This window comes from Alligator mississippiensis, chromosome 2 (genome assembly GCF_030867095.1).
Source record: "Alligator mississippiensis isolate rAllMis1 chromosome 2, rAllMis1, whole genome shotgun sequence".
Lineage (NCBI taxonomy): Eukaryota > Metazoa > Chordata > Crocodylia > Alligatoridae > Alligator > Alligator mississippiensis.
Window position 1 is genome coordinate 199,172,122 of NC_081825.1, and position 15,869 is coordinate 199,187,990.

Sequence of the window (15,869 nt, forward strand, 5' to 3'; positions counted from 1 at the left end):
ATACAAGGAAGCTGACCAGAAAATAATCTATTCTAGGGATGAGCCATACCTTGTTAGCTTGCCTTTCAGTTCTGCAACTTCATCCATCAATTGCAGGCAGATTTCATCTGATACTTCCATTGCTTTCTGTGTACCCAGTACCTGGCCAGTTAATTTCTGATACATGTATTTTAAGTCTGCAACACTACTAGTTAGAGCATCAAATTGCCTTCAACAAAATGGAAAGAAAAAAACCATACCATTAATTCAGATATTTGGTTCAAATAACATTTAAATTTTAATCATATCTTAAGTGGAATACAATTTTCTTGCAACTGTCACTATGTTGATCTGGACCAAATCTGACATGGAGACTTAAAAAAGTTGGGCATTATCATCCAACCCTTTGGTGGATGTAATTAATAAATAAGATGTCCCAATATCTAAAAAAATAAAAGTTTACATTTAAGTGTAAAAATGGTTTTAAAGCCAAGAGATGCAGCTGCCTTGGATCCTAGATATCCAGGCATGCAGGGCAGGCATAAGGCCCCAGTTGGGCCATTTCCTCATGGCTGAATCAGGCCTGGCTGCGCCACGCTGCATGCCAGATCAGGCCACGGTCCATATTCAGCATGCAGACCAGCATGGCACCATTCATCCAGGCCATGGGATGAAAAGGTTGGGCATCACCAATGCAACATACATATCTGAGTCTTCAGCTGCTCCTTGAAAAGTCTCAGCATCTTCCTCAGTTAAAAATAATATATTTCCTCCTGGAAAACAGACAGAAAAATATTACAATGTTAATGCTATTTGTGAATGTACATAATAGTTACAAAGAATGTGTCAAATATATTGCATATAATATTTAAGCTTATAATGTAATACAGTAGTGCACAAACATGCTACATATTTAAAAGAAAAATAGGATCAAAGATACTTACTATTTTTATCTAGGTTTCTTTTATTTGTAGACTTATTTTCAATGGACTTATCTGAAATACTAAATTTTAGAAAAATTAATACAAGTTCGCCTATTTAAAGATTAAAATAACCCCAGCACATTTATCCATCCCATTTTTCCTTTACGAGGAAGTTTGCTTTACTGTAATGCTGAACGCTACATAATCACTGTAGGTAACTGTAATGGGTCCCCTACCTCAAATCAGTTGGCTGTAGGAGCAGTGAGCAAATGCCTGCTTGCCTCAGGTGTGGGAAGCACAATCAGGACTAAAATTGCCAGGACTGATGCGGAAAGCATGGATAGATGACAGGGTGGCAGGGGACGGGGTGGTTACAGGCTTCTTAAGGCCAGGACCATGGCCGAGGCCACAGACTGGCTCTGACCTGCCAGGGTAAAGGAGCTCCAGACCACAAGGGACTGAAAGGAAGCCCCACAGCACCAGACACCAATGTGAAATTATTTGTTATAATAACAAATAATGTGGTGTGACACAGACCAAGGCTAGGGAAAGATTTTAGTTTGAAGCAGTTTGCTTATGCCTGTATGTTTAAAACCGGGAGACCAAAAGTGACTGTAAGGGGAGGCTTGGAAATCACAGTGAGCATCCAGAGAGGCACTGCCATGTTGCTGGAGAAATAGATTGTGAACTGAGAGTCAGAGCCTGCAATGAAACAGACTGTGGCCACAGACAGAACCCATCAGGACAAATGATAAGAGGGGACCCAAGGCCTTAAGGACTGTGGGAGCAAGCCCAAAGCCCAAGGGGGGCAAGATGTGGGGTCACAGGGCCCTGAAATGGACCTGGGCTGAGGGGCACAGACAAAGTCAGAGGGCCAAGGCCAGAAGGCCAAAGCCCAGGCAAAGGTTTAAGATCTGAAGGACCAAGTGCTGCAGTGGAGGCCAGGGGAGCCCCTCCACATCAATATCCAGGAGATGGAGAAATTGTACAGTGGAGTCAGGACTCTGAACCAAAGAGGCAAAGTTGAAACAGAGGAGTGTTAGGGCTGGAAGTACAACCTGAGCTCACCGACCTCTGAGGGCAGCCTCCCCATTTTAGTTTAACATCAAGGTGTAGCAGGTGAGACAGCAAGGTGGGCCCCTGTGAGGTCAGAGTGGGCAAGTGAGGCAGGCTCCAGGCAACCACTAGGGGGCTCTATGGCCACCCTCAGGGCCTGACATACTATAGTAACATTAATTATACAGCAAGATTGTCTCTTACTCTGCTGAGATGAACTATGGGTTTTATTGTAATATTTCTGTTTTAAAATGTGTTCATGTTGTTATAAGGGTGCATTCCTCAGCTTATTCATAAAGCTAGCACAGAAGAAGGAGTGGGTTAACAGACAGTGAAGCAAAAATCTGTTTATGTATGAGGTGAGACAAGATAGACCTCTAGCATCAACAGAAATTTGAATAGCTTTGTTGTCACAACAAGAGTGAGATGGCTTACACTGAGGAGGTTGGAGGAAAGCTGAATAACAATAGCGAGGTAAGCGTGAACAAGGAGGGTGTTAGCTTCTAGGAGATAGACTGGAGAGAGAGACTGGCAGAGTAGCTTTAGGGGCTCAGCAGCTGGGCAGATAAGAAATGGAATAGCTGAAAATCTTTGGGGGTGTGTGCCTACCTGGCCTTGAACATCCGGTCACGTGCGACTCTGGCCCGGATGTTTGGTGGTGTTTGCCTTACCGTCCCCAGTGGTCCGTCAAGAAGGTGTTTGCTTCCAGTGCGGTCTTCCCCAATCTTTCCTGCCACGACTTTGAATATTATTTCAGTGGAGGGCCCGACCACTTGGGGTCCCTCGACGGTGGGACGTTTATCCAGCAGTCTTCTGCAAGGCTCCACCTCCTCTGTACCTCGCCCTTACACCAAACCTTGATGGGTCATGGTTGTCCTCCTGGCCAGGTTCCCGACTGTTGAGCCCCTGATTACTTTCGTAAGGGGGTGGTCGCCTCAGCTAAAGCCAAGCAGCCTAAGGTATCCTGCCTGGGTTGCAAGGCCACAACCTTTTCCCTAAGGCTAGCAAACCAACCCCAAGGTTCAAGTAACACCAAGGCTCCAAAAGAGCTCTGACCCTCAGCCCCTCCAAAAGGGGGAAACATAAAACACAAAGAAAAACCACTCTCCACTTTGAGGGACCCAGCTGTCCCCCTCTGCCTAGTTGCTGACCACCTGCCCTTCGGCACTATGGGTCTAAGTTAGGCCCTGTACATGGCCGGGATAGCCTGAGGACTCCACCACGTCTCTTCTCCCTCGTCACCCAGCCTGGTGCGTCTCTCCATCTTTCCTGGTGCCCTCGACGGTCCCACCTAGTCTGGCACAGGGAGTTGTGTCGGGCTTTCCAGCCCCTTTGTTGCAGCTCCTGGCATCGGGGTCTTTCTGTGACTTTTGGCTCCTATGCCTGGGTTCCTGGCCTTGGGGAGCCGCCTCTGGCTCTTGGCTCCTCTTCCTGCAGCCAGCAGTCTCTGGCTTGCAGCTCATACTGGAGGGTACTTCCCCAATGAGGGAAGCAGCCTCCGGCTCTTCTTGCTCCCTCGGGAGTTTTGGAGTGACACCTCCTGCTGGTGCTCATGCAAGCACCAATCTGCTTTCCTCTTCTTTGCCAGAGGCCTGTTTTATTTCTGCCAGCCAGCGATTGCTGATGATGTCACCAGCCAGCCGCAGCTATATAAACGAGCAGCTGACGATCAGCACGGGTCTCTCCTCAAGTTCTGGTTTCACCACGGGTCCTGCTGCAGGTAAGTGTTTCCCTTTACACTTGCTTTCTCCTTCTTACCCCTCTGTGGGTTCCTGGCCCCGGGGTTCCCCTTTTGTATTCTGGGTTCCACCTTTCTGCTTTTCCCCATGACAGAGTGCTTCGGCTGTGTGGGCTGGATTGGTGAAAAAGGAACTGATTAACCCCTTTGTAGGAGGGCAGAGAACTTTGCCCTTGGGCCTTTTCCCCAATAAATGCCACTACTGAAGGGGAGCTGCCCATTTCCTGCTTGCCATATTGAGGCACTTATACATGTGATGGACCTCTGCTCTGACACATGCCAATTAGATTAATAGAGCCTTCTGCAAGTTTGCTGGACTATGCTAATTAGCATGCTCCAGCAATCTCTATGCACATTTGAAAATGGTGGCAGGGGTGCTTTAACTAAATGTCATCAAACAAGCTTTAGTTAAAGCACCTCCACTGTCATTTTGAAGAGCAGGATACTGAATACAGGTGATGCTGTGGGCGCTTTAATTAAAGTGGCTCTCAGAACCGCTCTTATTAAAGCACCCCCCACCACACTCCAAAGCACATGTATAGATGCTCTTAGATTGTGTTTGTTTTCTCAAAAAAAGGCAAAAGTCCTTCTCTCAGGAACAGAACTAGCTCTGAACTAGGTCTGAGTCAGGACCATGGACGGCAAGGAACCCAAGTCTCCCCATACCTGCCCCACCCTACAAGCCACTCCTTGGCCAACTTTAGGGGATGCTCTCAGAAACTGAGATGGCAGTAGTGGTCCAGAGCAAGCACTACCCCCAAGGACTCCATGACACCTGAGAAGAGGAATAAGTAAACCTCCTTGTGAAAAAGAAAACATATGCCATTTAGATTCACAGACAAACAGAGCCTCTGAGTTGAGTCCACATGAAGAAGAAAATACATTGTCACTGGCATAGAATAATTGTAATTTTAACTTTAAAAGATGGTTTTCAGAGTGTTGTTGGGGAAAAATATCAGGTGGCCACATAATTACCATTATCACTTTTGATGGTTTATGGTTAATACTCTTTGAAAATAAAACACAGGTGGATCAGAGTCAGCCCAGGATCTCTACTGGGAGGATGAGAGAGCCAAAACACTGCTAGGAAGAAGACTGTAGCACTGCAGGTAAGGATCACAAAAGTAGTTTAGGTTCACTGTATTCCTTTGGAGGGGCAGGCAAAGTAGTAGTATTATCATTTCATAAATGAAGAAAAGGACCCACAGAAAATGGTCCCCAAACCTCACTGACTTCTGGGACACAATAGTAAAAATGGCATCCTGTGGGCAACATCATCATTTCTCTATGCATCAGTTACATAAATTTATTGTGGCTATGAGCATTAGAGTACAGATCCACTCTTCATTTAATGGATTAATACAGTTTCAAGCAACAGCGCTGGTAGTTTCACCACACAGAAAGGGGAGAGTGAAGATGGAAAAAGTGAAGCTATAAAAAGGGTTCTCTGTGTTTGACTGAAAGGATCTGTGTATTTGGTCATGGATGGTAGGATGGATTAACAGGTCTATCACTACAATGCAGTTTTTGGAGAACTATTCTTCCCTTGCAGCTCTCTCCAGCATATAGCACAAGTATGTAGGCTGAAGATGAGATTACACATTAGAGTTAGCAAGTGCTAATTCTAAGAAATATTAGTCTGCATTACAGTTAACTAGTGCTAGTAATCATCAGTCATATGTTCAGGGTTTACACACCTTCTCCAATGTGCACTGCTCAGACCTGCCACCAGAGGGCTGTTGAGCAGGGGCATTGCTAGAGGCTGCAAGTAGCTCCTTGTCCCTCCACCTCCCCGCCTCCATCCCTCCTCTCCAGCAGAGGGGGAAATTGGGGTGGCAGGGGAGGGATCTGGGGGTAAAGGATGCAGCATCCTCACCCACCTGTTACCTGGCTGGTCCCAACTGTCAGTCCAAGGCTGTAAAATCCTGGATGATAGTCCATCTGGAAGCAGTGCCTCCTGGGATACTGGGGGACTGCAAATTGTTGGTTCTCTCTCAGATGTACACCAAGAACTTAATTTAACTTAAACTAGGTAGCCAAACTCAAAAGATAATCCTGGCGCAAAGTGGCACTACTTTAAGACACCTAGGGTGCAGCCAGAAGTTACATTTGTTACACGATCAGCCCCCTGAAAGTGCTCTATAGCCATGTTGTGATACACATGCATGGCTGGAGAGTGTTTTTAAGGTGGCCAATTGCTGAACAAGTTAATCTTCATCAAATGAGGGATCAGATAAAGGCACTCCACTTTGGAGTGCCTTAGGGACCTTGGGTCCCCTAGAGTTAATCTGTCATGCAATTGGGGTTGGATTGATGCAACCCAGCTCCACCCCCAGAGCTGTCTGAAGGAGGGGAGGGGGAAGCAAGCTGTGCACTGGGGTTTGCCCCACTTGATCTGGGGGGGGGGGAGCAGCAAGTGGATTGGAGCTCCCCTGTCTCAGTCCCCCTGCCAACTCTCCCCCCTCCAGCTCAGGCTGGGCAAACCCCAGCCTGCTCCCTCTCCCCTCCCCCTTTCTGCAGACAGTACTAAAATGGGGGGGGAGGGGGAGGAGGCAGCAGCAGGGGGAGAAGGGCAGCTCCTCTGCTGCAGGCAGTCTCAGTCCCCCCCTCCCCACCGTGACCCAACATGCAAATGTCTGTTGAATTGGTGAGGGGTTGGACTCTAACAGAGGAAAGGTAGGGGGGCTTTTACATAAAGTGCCATGAGTTAGAGCTGGGGCCTGCATGTCTATCTGTGCCCCTAAGGTGCACTTAGCACTAGTTAATGAGCCTTAATGTGTGATCATTTATATTTTAAGTGCTCTTAACATGATCCAATTGTAAAGTGTAATCTCATCCTAAGTGCTAAGGTAGGGATTTAGACTTAAATGACTTGTATAATGTTGCACTAGAAGTCAAAGAACTCAGCTTAAAGCACAGGTGTCTCTATTGATCTCTTGGTTTTAAACATAAAAAACATACATCTCCAAATATGTCATCTTACTTTTTGGTATTGTTTTTTTTAGAAAGCAGTTTGAGGGGGGCATACCTTTACATTCTTACAGAGACAAAATACCTGGTGATTTAAATAGATACTGGCCTCAGTGAGGACTGTGGTAATAGATGCATGCTGTTTGAAAATAAAAGATGACTTAGCCAAAATAAGTGAATAAAATAAACTGAGTTACCAATCCTGGGAGCACATGGCAATCCAACTTTTCATAGTAGCATGAAATGTTTCTCTATCGATAAAGATATTCTGTCTTTCAGGGTCTAACATATTGTACAGCAATAACAATCTGCAGTTTTCATGGTTCTGTCCTGTGACATCTTCTAAATATTTTATTAAAACAGAAGCAGGAACTAGTCCTGTAAAAAAGCAAGAGATATATTGAATTGTTCAGTCTATTTTTAAAATGTCCTGTTTGGTTGTTAGAACACTTGCAATACTAGAGGAATAAGGGTACCTGTCTCCTTAGTTTTGCAAACTTCAAAGGTAAAGCTGATCAAATCATCTTCGGAACAATGAACAAAGTTCAGTATATTATTAGTTATGTATTCATCAGCTGCAGTACTAGTCTTTCCTAAAATGAAATAAGTGAAATAACAACCATACAATTTTCTTTCCCCATGAGGCTCACTTAAAAGGGGAAAGTTCCACAACCAATTTTTCTCATACCACCAGCAGCCTCCTCCCCCCTCCAACCAAGGGCCTGAGAGGAAATCTGATTTGCATTATGCCCTAGAGACCAATAGTTACATGCTCTGTCAGACCAGTAAAAGGAACCAAATTTTAAGTCTTCACTGAGGACTCTGCCACCAGCACCCAGATGTTTTAAATCAGGACTTGCTTGCTTGAGTACCTTTGCTGACCTCAACTATAAGTGACAGCTCACTGGGAAAAAGACCATTACCCAGGCAGCCAGATCCCAAGTCACATAATTTTAATAGAACAAAGCTAATAGGCATAAACTGCACCCAAAAAAGAGCAGGTCAGGAGAACTGGCAAATAGAGGGCTGCATATAATAAATGTAATAAGAAATCTGTTAAATTTAAAAAGAAATGATGCTGTAAATCAGTGATTCTCAACCAGGATGTCATGGGGGGGGGGTCACTTGGGGTACACTGACATCCTTTCAATGGTGTCATGGGGCACGTCCACATATGCAAGCACAAGTGCTTGCAGCAGCTCAAATGGAAGCGGCGCAAATTTGAGCCAGGGCTTTTTGCCTCAGCACAAGTGCCCGGACATGCATTTTGCTGTGGAGCAAATTGTGCCACTTGGGGCAAAATAACCCTGCCTGGCTCCTCCCAGATCTGCAACCAGGGGGAGCTGGAGCCTGGGGCCAGCACATAAAAACCTGCCCTGGCCAGCAGCTCAGGGATGCTTGCCCTCAGGAGCTTCTGGGGCTTGGGCAATTGTATCTGGGAGACACTACCCCTTGTGCCAAATGGACTGCTGAAGCAGCATCTCAAATTCACTTTTTAAAATACCACAAAATCCACATTCTTCCACAATTAGAACAAAAGAGAGAGAGAGAGAGAGAGAGAGAGGGATTGATCAGATGGGCAATGTTGTATTGCTGTATTTACAATCTTAAAGCAATTTGGAAGCCTATCAGTGTCTCTAGCATCATAATAAAATGAATCCTAAACATCTATATGTTTTAATGTTTGCTTTTGGTTTCCTTATCACATGGTGGGTGTGTGGTGGGGGGATGTGGGTCAGTGTGTGGGGACTCTGGGTGTGGGGGCTGCTTAGGAGAGGTGGGTCCCCTGCCCACCACAGGGCAGAACCCCCCCCCCCCCCCCCCCGAAACACATGGACTGCCCTGCCTGCAGGTTCCCAGCCCGCTCCCCCCCCCCCCCACGAATCCCTTCCCCCCACTGGTCTCCAGCCCCCTGCTCATCTCCAGCCTCCTGAGGCTGGAGATGTGCGGGGGAGCAATCAGGAGGCTGGAGACAATTCAGGGATTCCCCCGGTCAGTTCCAGACTTCTGATCATTCCCCCTCTTGTCTCCTGCCCCTCATTGCTCCCCCACCCAGCTCCAGCCTTCTGCACTACCTGCAGCTTATCAGCAGCAGCAGCAACAGTCAGGGCCTCTTGGGGCCTCATGCCACAGCCCCTCCACGTGGCACAGGGCAGGGGGGCTCAGCCCCAGCTGCCTGGCACCCACGCTGCAGCTGCTGCATTGACTCGGCGCAGCCTGGCTTGGCAGGGCACCGCACACTGTCTGGCATTTCTGGGGTGTTGTGGCTTTCACCTAGGGCTCGGCACCACTCAGCGCAAGCAGCCAGAGCTCTGAGACAGAGCCGGACCTCACCTGCACAATGCAGCAGCAGGGGTGCCAGGTGGTGGGGGTCAAGCTCCACTTCTCCCCACGCAGGGGGGCTGTGCCATGAAGCCCCAAGCAGCTCTGACAGCTGCTGCTACTGCTGGTGAGTGTGAGGGGCTGGGGCCGGGTGGGAGAGAGAGCGGGGGGTGGGGGAAATGAACAAGGAGTTGGGGGAATGAATGGGGGCTGGGGACAGGTGGGCCCCCCCCCCCCGCCATGGTTCCCTCCCTCCTCCTCCAGACTCTCAACCCCCTACTTACCTGGCATGAAGCCGGGTCCAGGTCCCTGCAGCTTGCTCTGTGGAGGACCGAGCCTCCGGTTGCCTCAAGGCATGGTCTGGGACTGTGCCCTGCCCCATTTTTTTCCCTGGGGGTATTTTTTGACCTGCATATCCAAATTTGCAGTGTGCGGAATGTTTTTTTGTTCTCGCATATGCCTCTTGCAGAGTCTCAAAGGGGTGCAAGAGGCATGTGTGCACTCGTCTGGACATGTTCATACAGTGTTACCACTGCTAGGTATGTGAACATGATTCACAAAATAAACTCAGAGATTTCAAATAGGAATCTATAACTTTAAAAACATTCTGATTTGTTGTAGTCTTTGAGTTCTTTGCAATCTCAGAAGATTTTCCCTATTATTTTTCTGTAGTCAGAAAACCAGTAAAAATTAAGAGCTGGCATTCTCTGAGGGGGACTTTGAGTCTAAAAAGTTTGAGAACCACTGCTGTTGATAGTAGTAAGGACTATTTTGTGCCACTTATGTGCAACATTAAAGATGAAAGTTCTCTGCCCTGGGGAAGCACTAAGACAATTCTGCCTCTGTTCACCCCAAACAGAGACCCATCTCATTGGCAAATAGAATTGCTCATCTCCACCTGAAAATAAAGGTTGGTTTTATACTTTAACCACTTACTTTCATCAGTAAAAAATGGAGAGTGACTTAATAGAGAAGAATGTGCAGATTCTGAAGTTTCAGAAGAGCCTTTTGATAAGGAAGAGTTGTCTTCTGATGATAGATAGGCATCTTGTGAAAAAGCATCTGACCTGGAATCTATATTTACTACAACACATTGGTCAAATTTCAAATCAGAATGGTCAGGCTCTTCCTTTGTATTTTGGTGTCTGTTTTCCATCTTTTCTGTAGTAAGATAATTAAGCAAATACAAACAGCACAAAGTTAAGTTATTTTAAACAAAATCATAACAATTATATTTCAACACAAACTCAAGATGTATGTAAGGATATGAAATACATGTTGGCCTGAAAGAAATATATTTGAGAAAATTTTATGCTGAAGACAAGGGGGAAAAAAAAAAAAAAAAAAAAAAAAAAAATCAGATTTCCCCCAGTAAATGAACTAGAGAAGTAGAGTAATGCTAATTAGCGAAGGCTCATTGAACAAGAAGAAGGCAAGAGTATAAAGTATCAATATATTAATGTCTTCATACAAGCCGGGACTTATTATAGCCTAATGGAACAAGGTGAAACTTTTGTTAGTCTTGGCATTAAAATCACAATGGTTTTTAAAGTTATGTTCAACCCTCAAAGTTCATCTGCTGCTCTGAACTTTTTGGTTTATAAAACTGGGTTGAAACTCAGAAGGAACTAGATAGAAGATGCCCTATGGAAATCAGTGGGAAAGTAACAGATTTCCAGTGTTATTCTACCAATCTATTTAACCTTTCAGCACTATGTACTTACATCTTTAATATCCTTGTGCAATCCACCTTACAGAGAAATTACTTTTACATTTATTAATTTATTTTACATTTACAAAAGCCACAAAGGTAGTTTTTGTTAGACAAGTCAAGGAAGGACAAGAATAATTAAGGGGTGTAGGCTGAATAAAAGATGTCAGATTCATCCAAAGAACCTTGTCTGCCTAAGAATGATTAAGGGGTGTAGGTTGTAGCCATGTTGGTCCAAGGACATAGGCAGACAAGGTTCCTTGGGTGAATCTGATATCTTTTATTAGACCAACCCAAATAGTTGGAGAATGGTTATTAAGCAAGCTTTCGGGTTCAGAAACCCTTCGTCAGGCTAAGGAAGTTTCAGCAGTTGGTGTGTGCTCTTCCTGGATGGAATAACTATTCTCCAACTATTTGGGTTGGTCTAATAAAAGATATCAGATTCACCCAAGGAACCTTGTCTGCCTAAGAACGATTAAGGCATTTTCCCCAAAATTGGCTTCAGTGCAAAAAGTCTTCTAGAAAAGCAAGCCAAGACTCAAAACAAGAGGTGGACAGAAATAAGAGACAGTTTTCAGTTTTTGAAACATCATTGATTCCAAACATTTCATACTCAGCTATTTTCAATGTTTTATACAGACACATTATTTAGTATAATTCAGTAAGTTTTATACAACATGACTATGCATTTGATAAGGGGAAGACATGAAATAAACACACAAAGATGTTTCCTGGCTTAAAAAAAACCAAACAAACAGAAAAAAAGTCATCACTCAAAAGATGCTACATTATGTGCACCTTAAAAAAAACCCAACACAACAAAAATTACTAGTAGTTATAAGTAGTAACTTTGTAGATTTATATTCTAAAGGCAGGCATGATTGTGTTTACTTGTTTATTTCATTTTTATTATTTCTTAGATCAGATGCCCTCAAAATGTTCTTTTTGGCCTAATCATGAAAACATTCTCCCAATGTCCAAGAACTACTTTTATAATTACAGGTGTGCAGGATTTCACTTTCTGCCTTGTATAAGGACTCATTAGCTTCACAAGAAAAAATAAGCTTCTACAGAACCCAAAGAGTAGAATAATTTAAAAAATAAAGGAAAATTATAAACTTGCAAATAGTAGTAAATCTTTTAAAACTCAAATTGCATCATCAGCACTTGTTGCAATGATTGTCTAGCAATGTATTCATCTGAGAAAAATAAATTCATGAATTTGAATAAGGACCTACATGAGCCAGTCAGCAAACAGTCTCTCCCTCTATTTAGCCCAGAATTCTGAGATACTTGAATTAAAGTTTATTTAGGAGAACAAATTATTTATCATCTCCATTCCATTCTCCCCCAAACACACATTTTCCACACCCCATTTTATGCTAGTTTCTAGTCAGATATAAAGACTCTGTACTACCAAATGTTACCAGCTGCATTTTATCAACCCAGACAACTGGCATTAGTATTGCTGATCTATTCTACTAACTAATAAGAAAATGATCAACTAAAAAACAACTTAGACAAAAGCTATTACCAGCTTCATGCAATGTGGTTCATATAACATTTCAAACAAACAAGTTAACTGAGAGTATCACATAGTAGTTACATTCAGGTTTTGGTAAACAGCCATTATAAACCTATCACTTATACCTTGGAAAATCTTTCTAGGTTTTCTGTATTTTACAGAGGAGAGATTGCTGTGATCACTTTTATTTTTTTAGCTCCTTCAATACAGCTGACTCTGGCTGCTCTTATGTAGCAAATTACCACCCTCTGCACACTTCCTACTGACAATCCCTTCATTGTGCACATTTGGGTTGATCCTTCGGTCCTAATGGAGACAGAAAACCAATTTAAGAACCTAATCCTGTCATTTGTCCTTTACAGGTGGCCTTGTACACCTGCAGGGAAATCCAGAAGACTCCACCAGTGCAGAACAAGTTGCAGGCTCTGGGCCTCAATAAAAACATGTTTTCCCTGAATATATGCATTAGGGGCTGCCCATGGTTTGCAATTAAAATTAATATTATGTCTTTTTGCCTTGTTTTGTCTAGCCCTTTGAAAAGTGTTACTACAAATTAGAAGAGCTTTCTCCTGCCTCCCAGCCAGAAAATCTGAGCCTTTTTGAATATGGACTTGCAAGTTCCAGGAGGGAACTTACACATTTATAATACATTTAAAGATTATAAGCAGAGATGAGGAGAATCAAAGGAGATCTGTGTTAGGCAGAGTTATTATAGGGAAAAGGAGGAATGAATGAAGATGGAGAGGAATAAACACAGGGGCTTGGCATGGACAGAAACACAGCGGAGACTGTGGGTGAGGAGAGGAAGGAAGCAGAAGACTTCTATGGACATGGATTTGGGTGGTGTTGGCAGCAGTGCTCATATAAATCAGGTTTTGTGTGTATTTGGGGGGGTGGGATGCTTTTGAGTGTTTAAAGGTGCTATTTTATAGGTTGGACTAATTAATAAAGTTTAAAAAATACAGATGCCCTGGCCCAACCCTGCACACACCCAGGGCAGCTGCTGCCCTGACAATGAGGCCACCCACTGCAGCAGCAGGTAGGGATCCAGGAACAAGTCCTGGACCTTCAAGCTGCACCTCTGAAAGGGCATTAAGGCCTACAATGGCAGAAACGATCACCTGGAACCTCTTTATCCAGTTCCTTGGCAAGGAAAATAAAAAAGGCCAGTGGCAGCCTGTCCGAGGCTGAATGTCAGGGCTGCAGGTAGTCTTATGTAATGTTTAGATTCTGGCTGTACGGGATGGTTTGGACAGGGCTGATGCTGCCTCAGGCAGGCGGTTTTACTAGATGTCAGCTAGTGGTCCCTGCCAGCTTTGCCAGGTCTTAAATATGAAACTTAGTGTACTGGAAGCCCCAAATGATGGTATTTGCTGGAAAAAAACCTACTGTACACAAAAAAATATGCCAATAGCTACGCAAATAAGCCTTATTTACTTTCTATTGTTCACTATAACTCGCCAGGGAGGAGTGAGAATTAAGCCATCGAAGTTGAAGCCTTTATCTTGAGGCAAGCCCTCATAAAAAAAAAAGGTGCTAGCTGCAAACCTCAAAGTCGGGTAAGACTCCCCTCACTTACGTTTTACTTACATAGGCTGCAGCAATGACTATGCACGTGGAGCCCTTTTACTATTAGTGGGCATACATTGTGCCAAGTTTGAAACGCTCATACAAATACGCGCGTTGTCGTAGCCCTGGCAGCCCCGCGGCCCTGGGACTGGGACCACCCCCTCACACAGCCCTGCCTGCCCATCCCGGGGCTGGGCCACCAATCAGAGCCAGCCTCTAGTTCCACGCGGCCCCACCCACCCCAGCCCACAAGGGGAGGGGCCTCGCACTAAATGGGGCACACAGCCCCCACCCCTTGGTTCCGAATGACATAGGGTTCGGCCCAGCGCGCGGCTCCGCCGTTGCAGCGCGCCCGCGCGGGCTGCTTGAAGGAGGGGCTTTGCGAGGCCCGGAGGGGGCGGGGCGGACACGCACTTCCGGGAGAGGGAGGGAGTTTGTGACGGGAAGTGCGCGCGGGGGCCGCGGAGAGGAGCTGAGGCGGCCGCGCGTCGTGGGACCGGGCGCTGCCCGCGAGCTCCGGCATCATGTCGCGGGGCTCTATCGAGATCCCCCTCCGGGACACGGACGAGGTCAGTAGCGCCCCTCTCCACTCCCCGCCTTCACCCCGGGGCGCCTGAGAGAACAGCGGCTTCAAAGGGCGGGGGGAGGGGCGGGCTTGCCCCTTGGGCAGTGCCTGCTCCCGGCTATGCCTGGCGGCAGGAAAAGCCTGGGGAAGGGCCGGGCAGAGCGGGGGTCGGGCCAGCGGACAGCCCCCCGTCAGGGCCGGTGCCCCGGTTGGGGCCTGGCTACCACAGGGCTAAGAGCACGCCAGGGGTGTGCAGCTGTCTGGGGCAGCTCCGGCTCCCAGGGGCTCCACCAGTTGTTAAGCTGCTGAAGCTTTTTGGTCTAAGGCTGCAGGGTGCTTCTTACCGGACCAAGCCTGGGGCTGGAAGGCACCTGCCCAGGACCCCTCCTCCATCCTCTTCCTGAGGCAGGATTGTCTCTGTGCCAAACTATCCCATACAATGTATGACAGGGGTGGGCAACCCCTGGCATGCCAAGGCGTGGCCCACGTGCCTCGAGGACAGAGGGGGAGGGGCTGGGCCTGGACTGCCACAAAAAGGATCAGGCCCCTCACTGTCCTCCCGTGGTACACCAGCATCTTGCAAGTTGAGGTTGTGTGCATTTTTTGTGCTCTGCCCAAAATCATTGCTGATCTATAATCTGAGCACTAAGTAAGATGACTGTCAACCCTGACACAACACAGACCTAACACCTTAACCTGGCCCAGATAAAGCAGGGGAACTGCAGCAGCCAGCATCCTGCTTCTATGAAATGTTGTCAGTATAGGCTCAGGAGATCCTGGGTATAGGGCCATGGTCCCCCCACTATAGAGGAAAGCAAACCTTCCCCCCCCCTCCCCCCCCCCCAAATCTGTACCAGTTTGGCTGTAGGGAAAATTCCCGCCTATTTTAAAGTACTGTCTTCCATGCCAGTGGCCACTACAGCTTTGGAAACGAGCACCAGTTTGCTTTCTGTAGCTGATGGAGTGAGCTTCTGTTTACAGAAGCTTGTAGCCTCTCTGATTTAGTTGGTCTGTGAGGTGTAAGTCTACCCTGCTGCCTGCATTGTCATGTGTATGAACAGTTCAGAGTATGAACACTTGCTTTAAAATGGCTTTTGCCTCACTTGTGATAACAGATCTTAAGACTGCTTTGGAATTGTGGTTACTCATGTTTTTGACATGTATCGCAACAGTTTGGAGTTAGATGTAGTCTGTCTGAAATCTGTGGCATGTTAAGCAGTTTTAAAGTTAGACCTTGCTGTGAGCAGTTGAACGTTAAGGGTTAATAGTGTTTCTTGCTGCTAGAAGGCTGGGGGTGCTGGCCAGGAATCCAGATGGTTGTGCTCCAGCCCTGCTAATGAGTGGAGCCAGGAACGATACATCCTGGGAAGCTGGAGCATTGAAAATTGCTTGTTTTATCTCTGTGAAGTAGACTGAAGTTATTCTTACACAAGTTACATGGCCCAGCCTTAACCCTTGCCTGGAGTGGCATAACTGTCAGATGCTCAGAGGGTACTTGGAACAAGTTAAGC

General features: G+C 46.1%; 2 protein-coding genes across 2 annotated transcripts in view; one reads left to right on the forward strand and one right to left on the reverse strand.

The window, feature by feature from the left end:
• LOC132248697 (inositol 1,4,5-triphosphate receptor associated 2-like) overlaps positions 1-12,691 on the reverse strand; it is a 61,119-nt gene extending 48,428 nt beyond the window's left edge. The window contains exons 1-7 of the mRNA XM_059722675.1: positions 12,350-12,691; positions 9,925-10,149; positions 7,143-7,259; positions 6,864-7,044; positions 924-982; positions 683-752; positions 50-208 (exon numbers count right to left, since the gene is read on the reverse strand). Coding sequence (XP_059578658.1) covers positions 50-208; positions 683-752; positions 924-982; positions 6,864-7,044; positions 7,143-7,259; positions 9,925-10,144 — 806 coding nt within the window. The 5' untranslated portion in view covers positions 10,145-10,149; positions 12,350-12,691. The remainder of the gene's footprint in view (positions 1-49; positions 209-682; positions 753-923; positions 983-6,863; positions 7,045-7,142; positions 7,260-9,924; positions 10,150-12,349) is intronic.
• Positions 12,692-14,225: 1,534 nt separating this feature from the next.
• Positions 14,226-15,869, forward strand: part of CTR9 (CTR9 homolog, Paf1/RNA polymerase II complex component) — a 28,999-nt gene continuing 27,355 nt past the window's right edge. Inside the window, exon 1 of the mRNA XM_006258845.4 lies at positions 14,226-14,362. Coding sequence (XP_006258907.1) covers positions 14,318-14,362 — 45 coding nt within the window. The 5' untranslated portion in view covers positions 14,226-14,317. The remainder of the gene's footprint in view (positions 14,363-15,869) is intronic.